Source organism: Somniosus microcephalus, chromosome 17 (assembly GCF_052327205.1).
Source record: "Somniosus microcephalus isolate GS21.2 chromosome 17, FLI_Smic_1.0, whole genome shotgun sequence".
NCBI classification, from domain to species: domain Eukaryota; kingdom Metazoa; phylum Chordata; class Chondrichthyes; order Squaliformes; family Somniosidae; genus Somniosus; species Somniosus microcephalus.
The window spans coordinates 55,723,227-55,740,377 of NC_141003.1; the positions used below are offsets into that span (position 1 = coordinate 55,723,227).

Consider the following 17,151-nt stretch of genomic DNA (forward strand, 5'->3'; position numbering starts at 1 on the left):
GTTTGTAAAAACACAATATGAAGCACACTAGCAGTACTGTTAGTGTAACTTTCATCAATCTAGTTACCAACTGCAATGCATCACATAAATACAATACAGATAAGTCCCGTATCAACACCCATTAAGAACTGTCCAATAATTTATTTAGGGTATGCAATCTTCAAAATTCTGAAGACCTATATCTACAGACCAAAGCAGTGCCTAAGTCTTGAGCTGTCAAAGCAATAATAGTCAAGAACGCAACTTGAAGCAAAGGAGTTCCTGCCTCTGTTTAAAAAGCTGTTTTTATACTTACTCCGCTTTAAAAGAACCCCTCTGATTTAGGTTGGGTATTAAAACTTTGATATTACAATTCAGTCCGTCAAAATGTAGGACTTGATAGAAAATGTTACATTTCAAACAATGCTTGCAGTGCATATCTTGCAGGGACTGAACATTTGAAAAAAATCCAATTTTCTAATCCCAAGACATATTCATTGCACTGTTCAAATGCCTTTCCTAATCTCCCCCCTCTAATCTATTCTTAAGTTCATTTTTATGTACTTAGTAACTGCATTTTACAGCACCGTCGTACTCTTTAGGTGATTCATTCAAGTCTTCTATTGGCAAGTTTATTCTAGCAAAAACCAGTAACAAAGACATTTTCTAGTGTATTCTGCAATAACTGTAGCTTTTCTATCCACATAAGTGACTGTTGCAACATTGAATGCTGCGAACAAAAAAAAGTTGAGCGAATTTTATAAGAAATGCTGCTATTTAAACTCGATACTGGTATACAAGAAAACACACCAATTGCTATACAGCCTACTCTTAATTTAAAGTCATTTAATTTAAATTAACTTTTTTTTTTTTTAAATATAAACACACCGAGCTCCCACTTGGACAAATTATTTACTGTTTCAATTCAAATAACTGGATAATTAAAATTGTGAGATACAGCAACTTGAATTTTTAGTAGACTAACTTCTATTTACTCAATTTGAAGTTTCAGAATATCACTCAAGTACAATGGTCAGTGAAGTGGTTAAATGAAATAGAATCCATCAAACAATTTAAAGAATTACAGTACTTACTTAAAATGCAGGTCCTTAAATGTGAAATGGGTCTCCACAATGCCTGTTGTTTTAACTCTGGTCCTTAGAACATCTTGCTGAGTTGGAATGTAACTTGCTTGTGCTACTCTGTCTAAGTCATTCAGATAACTGAATTAAAAAAGTGAAATAATGAGACACCAAACACTACGATTCTCAAATCTTTTTCATCAACACTCAAGTTTCCACAGTCCACTGAAAATTTCAGCAAAACCAATGCTTAGTGTTCAGCTTCAGTAGCAAATTCAATGTTCTGAAAGGTTTCCTCCTCTCACCTCCAAAAAAGCCAACTCTTTTGCTGGTTTACTGCTCCCCAAGTTACCCTCTGGTGCTTTGCCCTAGTGCGCATTATTTAAATTTGATAGTGAATGTTGGCAGGCTATTCAACTGGGTAGCATCACAGCTGAGCCTGATCCAGTCGTCCTCCAGCAACCATATAGAGAGACTTCCAGAGTGGTTGCTGGATGTCACTCAGGAGAAGGAAACCTGTCAAATGTCCCATCACCAGGAGTGCGGAGGGCTATTTTACAGCCTCGACTCTCACTTCGGAGATCAGCCTTTTTATGTTGGCGTCAGTGAAATGTTTGGTTGGCAGTTCCCAAAGCAGCCAGCGAGAACGCAAATGTAAACTTGTTGGATTTGACACCAAGAATACCTGTTCAAAGCCAAGAGTTCTGTGGATAAATAGGGAGATTAAAACAAAACGACTTGCATTTATATGGTGCCGTTAATATAGAAAAACATCCCAAGGCACTTCGGAGGCACAATCCAAAAGAAGTAGATATTAAGAGGAATAACCAAAAGCTTGGTCAAGGTTTCAAGGATAAATTATGGTCAAATCACTACACACCACAGGACTGCTACAACAATACCAAACTGCCTGTAAAATATTCACATTTAATAGAAAGTATCTAGAGCTTTCAGTTATCATCTGAAGCTAGCACACATTTTTACCATTAAAATAGCTTTAGACCACTGCAGTAGTTTGCATTTCCATATTTTCTGTAATCTTGAACACCACAGCATACAATACTTACTATGCAGCAGAGTCATTAAGTTGATATTCTCTGGACCTATTAAAGCAGGCTTGAACACCACTATCCTTCCAGAGTCTCTTGATTACTCCAGCAAGTTCCACCGTCATAAACCCTTCTTCTGCTGCACCAGCCAATACGAACAACTGGCGAGCATCATCCTAAAGAAAATTTTAGTACGAGTTAAATAGGATTTCAAGCATATTCCTTCATGATTTGACTAGTTTCCTTTCTTTTCCAAGCTTCCCATTTAATTATTCCCCCCCCCCCACCCCCAGAACAGTTTGAGGGATGAATTACCAACCCTGCAGGATGTCACCCTTTAAAAAAAAAAGGAACATTTTCCACATCTTGCATAATAAACCGAGGTAGAAATAGATCAAAGGGCTTCCAAGATGTGAGCCAACCGGCTGAACTGTAGGTCACCCAAGTTCCAAGCAATCCCATTTAGTGGACAATAGGCAACTGTTCTAAATGCAATCCTGCAGAAATTACTGCAGCCAAATACCTATGTATAAATAAATCCAGAGACAATAACTGGGTTTACTGTTTGCCTAGGGCATGCCAACCCAGATTGTTTTATGCACCAGGTCATGCTTTGCAGCAGAGTGGAGACAGTTGTTAACCAAATGGTGATAATGCAAGACAACCCCTTTCTCAGCCTTTATTTGGATATGGATGTATCAGAAGTACATAATCCACAGAAAGCAAGTTTTGTGAAAGAACTGTATCCTATAACAAAAAGATTCAATTCCAATATTAAAATAATGGAATATTTCATAACAATTCAGATTTAAAGAGAAGGATAGTACGAAGGAACAAAAACAAACTTGGTGACAAAGACACAGCTAAAAGCAGGTCTTCCTGGCCGCCGGCCTTAGCAAATTTGGCAAGTTTACTTGAATGTCAGCACCAGTTGCTTGAGACTGGGTGTCAGGAACCTAAATCCCCGATGCCTAGTTTGCCGTTTCATCTAGCAAAACAGAATGCTCTACCATGTAAAGAACAAACTAACAAGAGCTCAAAGTTTGAAATGGTATGCAAATTATAGAACTTAAATTCATATCCCAAATAGGTAGGATTGGAAGAAGTATGAATTGAGAAATGAGGGTGCAATAGGGCTTGATTTCAAATGCATTGATTGGACAACCTCTCAGAGGGGATACAGGATACATGGAATTAAATAGAAAATTAATTAATAAAAGGAACAGTAAGGGGAAGTAGCATGATGCAAGTAACGCATGCACTAACTTGCTTGGACACGTCAAGTAGTCATGGGTGAGCAATGGGGGTGGGATCGTCCACTCTCTCCAGTTGATCTAGCCCTACAAAAAAACTATCCCACAAAACAAATTTGCAATCAAGGCAAAGAAGTAGTGAAAAGGAAAAGATCAGCAAAAAGTCAACATAATCCAAAAAAACCTGCTAGAAACTCCAAGGTGCAGCTTACATGTCATATCACCTGCAGAACCAAAGGCCTACAAGTATTTCTTCTTGCCTTTGTGTTTTCACACTGGTTTAAGATTCAACTTGCCTGATCAGGCCCCGCCCACAAAACTAGCCACACATCAATTTCCTGATTGCACCCAAAGTGGAAACACTACCCCTATATATTGTATTTGACCAAATTATCTGCTACCACTTATAAATAAATTACAACTAATGTAACTGTACAACTCACGAGCAGGCATTCTATCTTAGTAATACAATATGCTCACTTGCACTATGATGCAAGCAATCCCATTGTACATCCAATTAAAATCTGATGTTTAGGTATTGTCATAGCAACACCAAGCACACTGCAACAAGAAGTATAAAGTGTTTCTATTCTCTGACGGATACTACGATTACTAGAAGCACCTAGCTAAGCTAGTACCTTTGGTAATGTAGCTAAATATCCCAAGGCAATTCACAAAGGGAAAAACAAAACAAAAATCAGGTCACAGAGCAGAGGAGGGAAGAGTTAGGGGAAATGACTCAAGGTATCATCGAAGTCATTTTTGAAGACCTTGTTGCTCAACTGTTTCTTTTAGTTTCTGCTGTCCATTTAGGAGGTCATAACGAGTTTGTTTTGAATGGTTTTCACTATATGAAAACCAATTTGCACTAAACCCAGAGTCAAGACTGTCATTGTTGCTATTCACACATACTTTAGTTACCTATATCAAATGTTCTGATTGGCCAATGTATCACACCCAAGCCATCATCCCTAAAATGACAGTTACTATTGTTATAAAAAATTCTGTAAATTTTATGCTAAAATGCAGTTGGTTGAACCATTTTGGCTGCACGGTGTTTTAATTAGCTGTTTCAACCAATCCGAACCTAACACATGCTGGAATGCTCCTTGCTGCTTCATGGTGTCTCACTAAGCCACTGTATTACAAGCAAATGCATGCATGGTAAATTAATATTGCTAACAGTTCCAGTTGTGAGCGCATTTTAAGCATCAACTTAAAGAAGCTGCTCTGAAATACAAGCCAAGACTACCAATTCTGTGGTATCCACCTCACTTATATTGTGGGATGAAGGCCATAGCGTCAGTGGAGTAAGAGAGTGTGTACACACAGTTGTTTGAAAATTATGTGCAATCGTTTGCTAGTTAAAGGAAATCTGTACATGACAGCTAATGATGATCTACGTTGTTAGTCCACATGGGCCAGTTAAACCGTCAGCCTGCCTATGACTAGGAAAGATGGCAGCATTGTCCTCCAGTCAGAGGATCAGGTTCAAACTTTGAGGGACAAAGGACAAGGAGAATTTAGATCAGAAAAGGAAACATTTCAGAAAAAAGTTGCACAGGGTGTAAATAAGCAAGTGCAACAGCAAATGTATTAGAAAAATAGTATTGACTGACCCCCAAATCAGTTTTGATATTTTAAATATTCATCTGATACGTCCCCAAGTAAAACATTGGGACAATTAATGAAGGCTACAGTTACCCACAGAACAGTTTGGTAGGAAACCTTTTAGGTTTTGCTACATTGGCTGTGCCCGAGTGTCAAGTTTTAAAAAGATGAATTAACTCTATAGGAGAGTACGGCCTGTACAAAGAATCACAAAAGCTACAGCACAGGAGGAGGCCATTCAGCCCATCGTGCCTGTGCCGGCTCTTTGAAAGAGCAGTTGTGCTTAGTCCCACATCCCTGCTTTTTATCCATAACCCTGCAAGTTCCTCATTCTCAAGCACCTGTCCAACTTACTTAAACATTTATGGAATCAGCTTCCACCACCTTTTCAGGTAGAGCATTCCAGATCCCAACAACTCAAGTGAAAAGATTTCTCCTCATCGCCCCTCTAGATCTTTTGCCAATGACTTTAAATCTATGACCTCTTGTTATTGACCCACTCAGCAGAGGGAATCGTTTTCTCTATCTACGCTATCAAAACCTATCATGAAAACCTCGATTAGATCACCCCTTAACCTTCTCTGTTCCAAGGAGAGCAATCCTAACTTTTCTAACCTCTCCTCATAACTGGGTCAAAATCCTGGAACTCCCTACTAACAGCACTGTGGGAGTACCTCCACCACACGGACTGCAGCAGTTTAAGACGACAGCTCACCACCACCTTCTCAAGGGCAATTAAGGATGGGCAATAAATGCTGGCCTTGCCAGCGAAGCCCACATCCCATAAACAAAAAACTGATGTCCCTGATAACATCCTGGTTAACCTCCTCTGTACCCTTTCTAAGGCCTTTACATCTTTCCTGGAGTGTGGTGCCCAGAATTGTCCACAATACTCCAGCTGAGGCCTAACCAGTGATTTATAAAGTTCTACCATGATCTCTTTGCTTTTATATTTTATTCCTCCATTTATAAACTATTTCACATCATTTGGAACAATAAAATGTTTTCTATTCACAATATTACCTTCTGAAAAAGAAAATTTTATTTTAAAAACCATGAGCATAGTTTGCTTTCTTTAATTAAGTGCTATAGTGAAACATAGTTAGAGCTCTTCACAATTTGATGCTTTGAAATAGAGATGCTGTTGAAGTACCCAGATTTTGTTATATACTAGTTATGCAACTAAGAAAAAAAGTAAACAAGTCATATCTCCACATACATGTATAATTATTCAGTTCCTAAATTTCACTCCTTGAAAAATACAAGCAATGTTTCTAACATTGGAACTGTAGGACTAGTGAAATAGGCAAGTGGTTTTGGCAGAATAATTGGTCTGTTCATTGCAAACAGGTGATCACCATACTGCAGGTTTATTGATGTTGAAGTTTCTTCAAAACGTATTGAAAAGCTTTTTTTGACTGAAACCACAAGTTGGTTTTCTTTTGAGAAGCAGCAAGCCCAGAACATTTCATAAGCAAACTGAAATGAGCAATTAATACATTACTCCTTTATTCTTAATACTGTGGTGATGGGTTTAATGAACTATTAATTTCAACATGCTGCACCAGTTTGGCCTAAGGTTTTATCTTCACACATGATTTATTATACAGAAAGCAATATTCTACTTAAGATAGACTAATGTCTGGATTGATATTATTGCAATGTCAAATTTCTTTGTGCTACTTACTGCTCTTGCAGAATCACCAAAGTCTATCTTCAACCTTCCCATTGCTCGAATAATGGCAATAATAGACTGAATGGTGTTGCTGTAGACTACAGCTTTATATTGTTTGCATTCTTCTTCTGAATAACCAGCTTCATGTATGATCCTACAGATAAAAACATTTGTAATGTAAAACTTAAAGACAATGGGGGAATTTTAACCTTAAATAGGGTGGGTTTGAAGCATGTGAGTAGTTGAATTGTTACAAATCAGAATCCCAACCTGACCCCGCGTCCAACCTGCCCACTTCCGGTCTCAACGGAGGCAGGTCGGGGCGGGCAGCCAACCCGCTGCTGGGAGGCGGGACATCAATTTAAATATTTTAATGAGGCTGGAACCCCCCCCCCCCCCAACTGATGCTGAGGCCAGCCCCAATCATCTCTCCCTACAATCTTCCCTTCAACACCCCCCTCCCCCCATCATCCGCAGGCCGGCCACAATCTTCCCTTCACCCACCCCCGCCAATCATCTCTCCTCCTTCCCCACCCCCCGATCTTCTGCCCGGCCCCAACCCTCTTAATCGCCCAGCCCGGCCCCCGATCTCCTGCCCGGCCCCCAACCTCCTCTTGCCAGCTCGGCCCCCCACTCGAACCCTCCTTCCTCTGTGCGGCCTAGTACCACAGGCCTACCCGCCCGCAGCCAGCCAGCCGCTCAATCTGGCTGGCTGCAGGTGGGAAACAGAGGCCTTGCATACAAATCAGGCCCTGCCGTTAAAGTTACCTGTTCTCCCGAGTTTCCCCGACTGCCTCGGTCCCCCCACCAAACTCAGCTTCACCATTAAAATCCAGCCCAATAGAACAAGGAAAATTGGACACTTTCTTTCCCCACTTGCCCAGCAAAAACAACAGCATACTTACTTCATCTGTTTAACAATGGTACTTTTGCCAGATTCACCAGCACCTGTATAAAAAGAGATAGAAAACTTCAGCTGCAGGTTACAGAAGGCACACAATTTCCTTTCTCTCCTCCCACAGTCTACATCAAGCAAGCTTTGGAACTGCAACCAAGTGAAAGCAATTTTTTTTTAAAAACAGGTCAAGTTGCTCAGATCTTAGAGATTATCTGGGGGGGGGGGGGGGGGGGGGAAAAGAGGAGAGAGGGGGAAATGGAATTTAAAAAAAATCAAAATTTATATACAAAAGTGACTGCACTAGTACTAAATCAGGAACAAATTAAAATACAAAGTACTTTGAGCATGTAAAGAAAATGTAGGCGCCTTGTCCATTATACACAGTAGTTACATCAATACTAAATGAAAAGCAAACTGAAAAATTGGAAACATTTACTGAAAAGACGTAGGAATTTTGTACATTTAATTTCTAATGTTAATTAGCGCTGATGGGCTTGAATGTAGCTCCGAAGTGGACTTTTAAAGTTGGATTTCAATATTTTTCAAGGACTTTTCTTTTAATATCAACTTCAAGTAAGTCTGGTTAGTATTGGCTAAGTTAGCGATTTGATTTTTTAAGTTTATATTGCCTCTTTTCTCTACTTCATCTCTGGAAAGAGTAAGTGATTGTGTACAGTAAATCTGTAGTGTCAGCCTTGGCTCAGTGGTAGCACTCTCGCCTGAGTCAGCCGGTTGTGGGTTCCAGTCCCACTCTAGACACTCGAGCACAAAATCTAGACTGACACTCCAGTGCAATTTGTCCTGGTCAATATTTATCACTCAACCAATATTACTAACAAGACAGATTATCAGGTCATAATCACACTGCTGTTTAGTGGGACCTTGCTGCTTGCATATTTCCTGCATTACCACAGTGACTATACTTCAGAAGTACTTAATTGGAAGTAAAGTGCTTTGAGATGTCCTGAGGTTGTGAAAGGCACTATATAAAATGAAACTTTATTTAGGAATGCACTTGATTTCAGGATAGAGCAAGCATGACCAAGGAAATATGAACATCCAGATATTAGTTATAGTACCCACTGGTTCCTTTTTGCAAGTTAGCCCCATGACAAGAGCAGAAAGCAGTAAGGGACTTTTAAACAAACAATATGCAATGCTTCTCTGCTGCAGTCATGCCCAAATAAAAATACTTTAAAAAAGTAAAAATGTGCACATTATTGTAGAAGAACCTTCTCAGCAGCAAGCATGCAGCAAGCCTTTGATGCAACGGTCCATCATCCTAATGGCCTCTACAATGCTGCCAATTCAAATTGTCAATGTTTTTTCTTCAACCTTCCCTAAACCCCATTTTATAGAAACCTAGGAAAGCAATGAAAAAACCATCTGGCCAGTCACAAAAACTAGTACACCAAACTGCTTGTTACCTCAGATGTGTAATTTGCCCTTAATCGTTTCCATACTATATGCCCCACTGTCTGTCTGTACAGTCTGTTCTACACATTCACCAACATCTGTATAAAATGGTTCAATGTAAACTGTCTGCACCTTCCCGTTTCTAAACTTAAGCTTGTGTCCCTTGGTTCCAAGTTGTGGCCATCTCAAATATATTCAGGATTCTTCTATTTCCTTAAAGGAATCATCCTTCAGCCGGCTTTTCTCCGAAGTAAACAATTCCATGCTCTTAAACTGGTCCTCATAGCTCAGATGAAAAAAAGGAAATGCCATGGTCGTTGTGTATATGCATTTTCAAAAGACATTTGATTGGGTGGTACATGGATTTTTAGTGAAATGAATTCATAGGGTATTAAAGGGAATGTGGCAACACAAATAGGAAGTTGACCAAGGACTGAAAACAGAGACTCGTGGTTAACATTTATTTTTGGGACCGGATGTAAATTTGCAGACAGAAAAATAAGTGATCTCAGGAGGACATAAATAACTAAATTGGGTAGATAAGTGAAATTTAGTGCAGAGAACTGTGAAGTGGTATATTTTTGGAGGAATACATAGAAGAAATATTCATTAAACGGCTAAACATTTAAAAGTAGAAGAAGAGGAGTGAGATTTAGGGATTCAGAATCATAAATCTTTAAAAGTAGGACAAGTTGATAAAGCTGTTTTTAAAAAAAGTATGAAATCCTAGGTTTTATAAATAGCAGCACTGAGTCAAATGCACACAGGTAAGTCAAAAAACTTGTACTTGAAATTGGATAGGCTGCAGTTAGAATGCAGTGCTTAGTTTAGGATACCCTATTTTAGAAGGATATCAAGGCCATGGAAAGAGTACAAAAGAAATTTACTAAGATGACACCAGGTTACAGAAGCTTTAGTGATGAGGAGAGAAGAGAAACTGGGGCTTTTTAAAAATAGTCTCCATTTAACCTTTTCTATTCTAGTGAAGTGTTGATAATGATATTTTATAGGGGTGTTAATAATTACGAGGAGGTTTTATAAAAAGATAAATAAGGAAATGGTTTGTCCATTGGTCAATTAGTGGGTAACTGGAGGGCATAACTTCAATAAGCCATTGGTGAAGTGTTTTGGGACACCCTGGGAAATAAGGTGCTGTATCAACACAAGCCGCCAAACAGGTTAGCCATAAGCTTTTGAAATCATTATACAAGACAAGGACTCTCTGTGGATAAACTGCATCACACAACTAAAGTATTTTGCTGCAGCACAAAATAGGGTCTCCATTTATCAAATTCACAGTAGTTGGCCATAATATAAAAATAAGTATAAATGAGTTAAGTTCTATACAATTAGATCTGTATCCAGTTAGAGCTAGAACAATTGCTACCTCGTTTCTAATGTCATCATTCTGATCCACAACAGTATCAGACCAGAACCCATGTGAAGGATCATCCAATATCAAAAACTGCAAAAATGTTCCTGGATTACTGAACCCTTCTATAACATGAAGGAATATAGCAAAGAATATTAGATACAATTGTTGGTGTACCCACTCTTGCTGTCAGAGGTACACAAAAAGTAACTTTACAAAAAGACAGTCAAGTTATGGCTGGCTGCAGTGTTAAAACCATTGATAAATAAACTGCGCAGCCAATGCAGGCGTCACATTTGTATAAAAAAAGTTACATTTAATTAGACATTATAACAATCTTCGATTCGGACTAGTACAGCACTCAGTGGCAGCTTATGGCAGGGGCGTCCTAAACTAGTCTTGCAGCCAAACCCTGCCTGCGAGCGTTTTCATTCATCCCATGAGGCCCTTTTCATCTTTGCACGCCGATTTAGATTTTTGCTCAGTTTCAGTTCTTTAAAAACACCCTGGGTCTAAAATACTGGAAAAGACTATTGACTGATGGATTTAGACCAGAAAGCAACCTCTCTGGTCTAAATCAAGAATGAGCTTTGACCGATTCTCTAGGCCTGGGAGGTTTAAAGAGTGAAGGCTGAAGCTTTCAAGCTGCATGGGTGGAAGATGCACATTCATTGTGCAGTGCAATCATATCCAGCACACTCACTGGTTGTGACACGTGTATCTGGCCCCTGGCTTGAAAGGGTTGGACATCAAACAGTGCACTTCCCCTGTAACTGCAATCTAATCTGGTCATCGACCTGAAATGTGAACTCTTGTTCCTCTCTCCACAGGTGCTGCCTGATCTCAGTATTTCCAGCATTTTCTGTTTTTACTTCAGAATTCCAGCATCTGCAGTATTTAAGAACATAAGAAATAGGAGCAGGAGTAGGCCCTTCGAGCCTGCGCCGCCATTCAATGAGATCATGGCTGATCTTCTGCCTCAACTCCATTCACCAGTCCTATCGCCATATCCCTTGATGCCTTTACTAGTCAGAAATCTATCGACCTCTGTTTTGAATATACCCAATGACTGAGCCTCCACAGCCCTCTGGGGTAGAGAATTCCAAAGATTCACCACCTTCTGTGTGAAGAAATTTCTTATCAGTCTGGAATGTCCTACCCTTTATCCTGAGGCTGTGGCCCCTGGTTCTAGACTCCCAGCCAAGGAGAACATTCTCCCAGCATCCACCTCATCAAGCTCTGTAATAATTTTGTATGCTTCAATGAGATCCCCCCTCATTCTTCTGAATTCAAGAGAATACAGGCCTAGTTTACTCAACCTCTTCTCATACGACAGTCCCGCCATCCCAGGAATCAATCTTGTGAACCTTCGTTGCACTCCCTCTATGGCAAGTATATCCTTCCTTAGGTAAGGAGACCAAAATTGTACACAGTACTCCAAGTGTGGTCTAATCAAGGCCCTATATAATTGGAGTAAGACTTCTTTACTCCTGTACTCAAATTCTCTTGTAATGAAGGCCAGCATACCATTTGCCTTCCTTTTATTACTCACTTTAGTTTTGGTACATTTGCCCAATGCAACTAAAGTATAGGAAAAATTAAAGGCAGAAGGGCCTGATGTTTGTATTAAAATTCACTTACAAGATGTATTTTTAAAAAATCACCAAAATACAATCCAACTACTTTCTTTAAATCCCTCAAGCCCTGTAAGTATACCAGTCAGATCTACTTTGAACTCAAAGGATAATAAACTATTTGAACAGATTCATAGTCAAACTCAAATTAATAACTGAGTAACAAAAAACTTGAGCATATACTGTCTGCAGAGTACAACCCCAAATGAGTGCAGTCAGTTTCAACATAGAACAACTTGAGCACAGTAGGGTCTATTGGTCAATGACTTCTGGAAAACACAATGGCAGCACTCAATTGAATAATAATGAATACAGTACTAAAGTTAAAAAGTTCAATTATTGGAGAAAAATAGTTGGGCAGTAGAGGTACAAGAGCAGAGTGGAGTTATTCACTTGCTCGAGAAACTCCTCTCCTTCATTAGTCAACGTCCATGTGTAATGCCAGATGTAAAAATTCTCAAAAGCATCTCAGTGAGTTCGTTTTGGGAGTTCAGTCGCCAGCAACATCCTATGAACAGCAATATGATGAATAGCCAATACATTTTTTGGTTTTACAGGCAGTGAAAGGAATCTTGACCACGGACATTTGAAGAGATCCCTGCTCTTCTTCAAATATCCCATGGGATTTAGATGTCCAAATGAACTACCAGAACAGACTGGCTGGATCTCAAATGCCCTACCACCACCACCTGAATATGCAGCCCTACCTCAGTAAAGTACTAAAGTACCAGCCTACACGATGCACTTAAGCCCTCGAGGGGAGCTTAAAATCACAACTTTCTAAGTCCAGAGGAGTGCCATCAACTGAGCCAAGTAGGCAGGTTGCAGCAAAGTTCAAACTAAATTCCGTGTGCTGGGTGCTGTGGTGAAAGTGTTACATGCTACTATTTCACCACAGCATCACTGGAGTACATTTGATATTTTCTAGCCAACAAATTCCTCAAAAAGCTTTTTTCCCCCCAAGTTCCTGATTTTTGCACAGCCCATCTACAAGGCTGTCCAATTGTCTCAATAGGCAGCAACAGAGACACAATTAGCCTCACTTCATGGGGGCGAGGGAGCAGTGAAACAAACCAGGATTTCTACTCCCAATTGCTATTGTGATTTTCTCCCATTGACAAGTTGCGTGATCAAGTAACAATAGATTGGACTCAACTGTGATGCACCCCCACTGTCAAATCCTGGCATTACCCTGATTGGTCATACGCAAAGAAGAGCCACTTATGGAAAGTACAAATCAATGCTTTCAACCTAGAATAGAGGGAGAGGGGGGAAAACACATTATTAGATCTTTAAAATGGGTACAAATCAGACTCAGGTAATTACTGGAAAAGTAGTCTTACATTAACAGAATAAAATAATGAAATAGTTGCTATTCAAAGCAGTAGTTTAAAAAAAATGTTGCAAGCACGCACGGTTTTATTTTAAGTTACTTAATTTGAATTTTATTGGCTTATTCAAATTTTTCCAAGCAAATATCTTCAAATTAACAGGAGTTAAGGAGGAGGAGTGTGAAATATTAAATGAGATAAACGTAGTGAGAGCGCAAGTATTAAGGGGTTTAGCATCTTTGAGAGTAGATAAATCACCAGGCCCAGATGAAATGTATCCCAGGCTGTTAAGAAAAGCGAGAGGGGAAATAGCAGAGGCTCTGACCATTTTTCAATCCTCTCTGGCTACAGGTGTGGTGCCGGAGGACTGGAGAACTGCTAATGTTGTACTGTTGTTTAAAAAGGAAGAAAGGGATAGACTGAGTAATTACAGGCCAGTCAGCCTAACCTCGGTGGTAGGCAATTTGTTGGGATAATTTCTGAGGGACAGTATTAATCGTCATTTGGAAAGGCATGGATCAATCAAGAGCAGTCAGCATGAATTTGTTAAGGGAAGGTCGTGTCTGGCTAACTTGATTGAATTTTTTAAAGCAGGTAACAAGGAGGGTTGATGTAGTCTACATGGAATTTAGCTGGGCCACCAGGGATCAGAGTGTCGGCAAAAGAGCACGGCACTCGAGGAGTGCCGGGCTCACAGAGCGCATCCGGCACCCCGCAGGGGGGCTTCAGAGGAGGCCAGGAACAGCAATGGGGGCAGGTGCTGGCAGGCGGCCAGCAACAAAAATGGCTGCCCAGCACCTCCCCTTTAATTTGCGCTGCCCCGGCGGCATGTATGCCCCCCTGACCCTGTCGAACATAGCGTCCCGTGGTAAGTCAGGGGGCGCTACCGAAGATCACGGCCGGGGCGTGAGCGGGGCGCTGCACACGGTGATTACGTCATTGCCGGAGGCACAGCACCGTGGGGCGCTAACGGTTACCGCCACCGCTAACCTCATGCTGAATTTCCCGGGAGGCGTTAGCGGCACCACACCCAGGTGCTAGTTGTTTTGCGCCCAGTTATGATTCTGTGATTAACATCGCCATACTTTAGTGTCAGCCTGACTTAGTTGGTCACACGCTTACTTGTGGGTCAGGAGATTGTGGGTTCAAGCACCACTAAGATTTGAACCATAATCTAGGTTATTATTGAGGGATTGCTACACTGTTGGAGGTGCTGACTTCAGATGAAGTGTGTACCTGTTCTGGGCATTCAAGGATGTTAAAGATTCCATGACACTATTTGAAGAAAACCAGGAAGTTCTCCTAATGTCTGGACCAACATTTTTCCCTCAATGAACACCACAATAACAGATTAACTGATCATCCATCATGTTGCTGTTTATGAAATCTTGCTGTATGCAAAATGGGTGCTGTGTTTGTCCATTTACCTATCGATATATTTATGTCAGGATGTAATTAATTGTGTGTGAAGTAATTGGAGACATTTCTGAGAGTTGGATAAGGCAATTTATAAATGCAAATCTTTATTTACTCTGCTTTGATTTAATTCATTTTTTTGACAGAAAAATGAAGAAGAAATTGAAGAGTTAAATGACAGCTGCAGTGTGTAAATGGTTAGGAGGAGGGAAGCTGGGAATAGTTCTAAGTTGTATTGTTGTGAAACTTGTGTGGCTGGTGGATCCGGCTGGAAAACCTGTGGCTGAGAAGGGAAGATGACTTTTTCTCAGCCTTGATATATATAATTGAATTAATGAGAAGGCAGGATAGCAAATGAAAGCATTTTCAAAAAAATTTTGAATGATTTTGTTGTTTTGTCTTCTTGCCAGTTGTTTTGTGTTGATTCAATAAATAAAGCGAAAGCAATGCTTTGTTAAATTGCCAAATCATTTGAATTTAAGTGGGAAGATGCTAAGTTAAAATTGTTCAGTGCCTGTGTCAGATCGCACCTTTCAATAACACAGTGGCAGCTGTCTGAACCCGAGAAAATCAGGGCCGGCCTTTGGATTTCCATGAGCCCAAGGAACTCAGCGCGCCCCAGTGCAAGCATTATTGGCCCTCTCAAATATTGTGTTCAGTTTTGGTCAGCAAGGCATAAGGAAGGCGGCATAAGAAATCATGGAGGTGGTGCAGAGAAGAGCCACAACATTGACCCCTGGCATCAAAAGATCGAGTTATAATGAAAGACTGGACAGACTGGAGCTGTTTAACTTTGAAAGTAGACGAGAGAGAGAGAGAGAGGACCTTATAGAAATACACAAGGTGATATAGAAAAGATGATTCCAGAGCTAAGCCTCAAGGTAAGGCATTATTAGTAGAGCAAGGTGACGTTGTTTAAAAGTGGTGAAACTTCAATTTAGGACAGATTTCAGGAAGCACTTCTTCATGCAAGAATTATAAATACTTGGATCTTCCGGGTAGGGTAGTGAAGATGAAAATCTTAGACTTGTTTAATTTACTGTTTGATGACTTAATGGGAAGGAACATGTGATGAAGAACCTTGCCTGTTATCCCTCTGCTTGCTATGTTCTGATATACATCGATTTTACTACATGGAAATGGCGAGGACGATTTGGGTTTAAGAATTAAAGCAATTTGTTCTTGGCCTCAGATTTAGGTGGGTTGGAAAACAAGGGCTGGGTTGGATCTTTTGATTGCAGTCGATGTCCTTGCCTGTTTAAGGGTGGATAGCTACTTCTCCTCCACTTTATAAACACCACATTAGCACATAGCACCTCATTTTTTTAAATTTTTTTTTTTTTAATGACTTTGAGGACTACTTGTGCAATCTCTTCAGTCTGATAAGTATTTTCATTTCTGAGCAATTGGTGGACGTTGGGGCAGCAGAACTGTGCAAGCTCTGCGAGTTTTCAATCAAGGGGAAGTGTTCAGAAACCAAGATCTTTTCAAAGCCTGCTTATCCCTTTTTCCCCCTCTATCTGAAAATATTGAACTTTTTAATAACTTGATACTACCATAGCAAATATCAAATATTTCCAAAGCTTTACTTCTTGTTAAGAGGAATTTTAAAAAATTACATTTTAGATTTTCTAACTTTCTTGTTTTGGTTTTTTGAATGGCATTTGTTTCAGAACCTGTCTACATTCCATGCCTCAATAGATGGTGCTCAAAATATACGGAGGCAGAAACTGACTAATCTCTCTACATACGACAAACCCCTGGCTCTCCGTGCTATAGACTACGCCGAAGAGCTTCGCAAACTTGCCTCAGAATTGACCAAGTTGTACTATCCAGCATCTATATATAACAAAAATCAGTATTGTTATGAGCAGCAATAAAACAATGGAAAAAAAATAGCAGCTCAGTGGAACACTCAATTGACTTTTTCCTGGTAGCTATCTATTCCTAATAAAGATAAAAGATATATCCAGCTCTACATCTGTTATGAAGTCATGTATTTTTAACCAGACCACAGTTTTACTAGAGACACTAGACAGGGTTTCAGAATGTCCCACTATTGTACTATGTTGAAATGTGTCTTGATGATTATTTTGTGTTGGAGTCCATAGGGAAGGACACAGTTTTACACTTATTTATATGACAACATGTAGCAATGTGTTACAAGCCAGTACTGTATCAAATGATTACGATGATATCACAAATCATGAAAGTGAAGCAAGATGGGTTTATTAATGCCATCGGAACAGAGAGCTGAAAATGCTTAGACCCTATTCCAGAGTGTGTAATTCAATGCAGGCTCCTCCTGGCCCACAAGCAAACTCTAAAAATGTAAAAAGAACTTACCTGTGCCTCCTGTGGCCTGGATTCTTCCTCCGCCAGTTATCGCTGGTGACCATGTAAGCCTTAATCAGCCCACGGTTAAAATGGCATTT

At 40.0% G+C, this 17,151-nt stretch overlaps 1 protein-coding gene across 1 annotated transcript in view; it reads right to left on the reverse strand.

The window, feature by feature from the left end:
- Positions 1-17,151, reverse strand: part of LOC147105732 (guanine nucleotide-binding protein G(i) subunit alpha-1) — a 42,518-nt gene that overhangs the window by 9,815 nt on the left and 15,552 nt on the right. Inside the window, exons 2-5 of the mRNA XM_086010372.1 lie at positions 7,555-7,597; positions 6,662-6,803; positions 2,129-2,286; positions 1,074-1,202 (exon numbers count right to left, since the gene is read on the reverse strand). Coding sequence (XP_085866498.1) covers positions 1,074-1,202; positions 2,129-2,286; positions 6,662-6,803; positions 7,555-7,597 — 472 coding nt within the window. The remainder of the gene's footprint in view (positions 1-1,073; positions 1,203-2,128; positions 2,287-6,661; positions 6,804-7,554; positions 7,598-17,151) is intronic.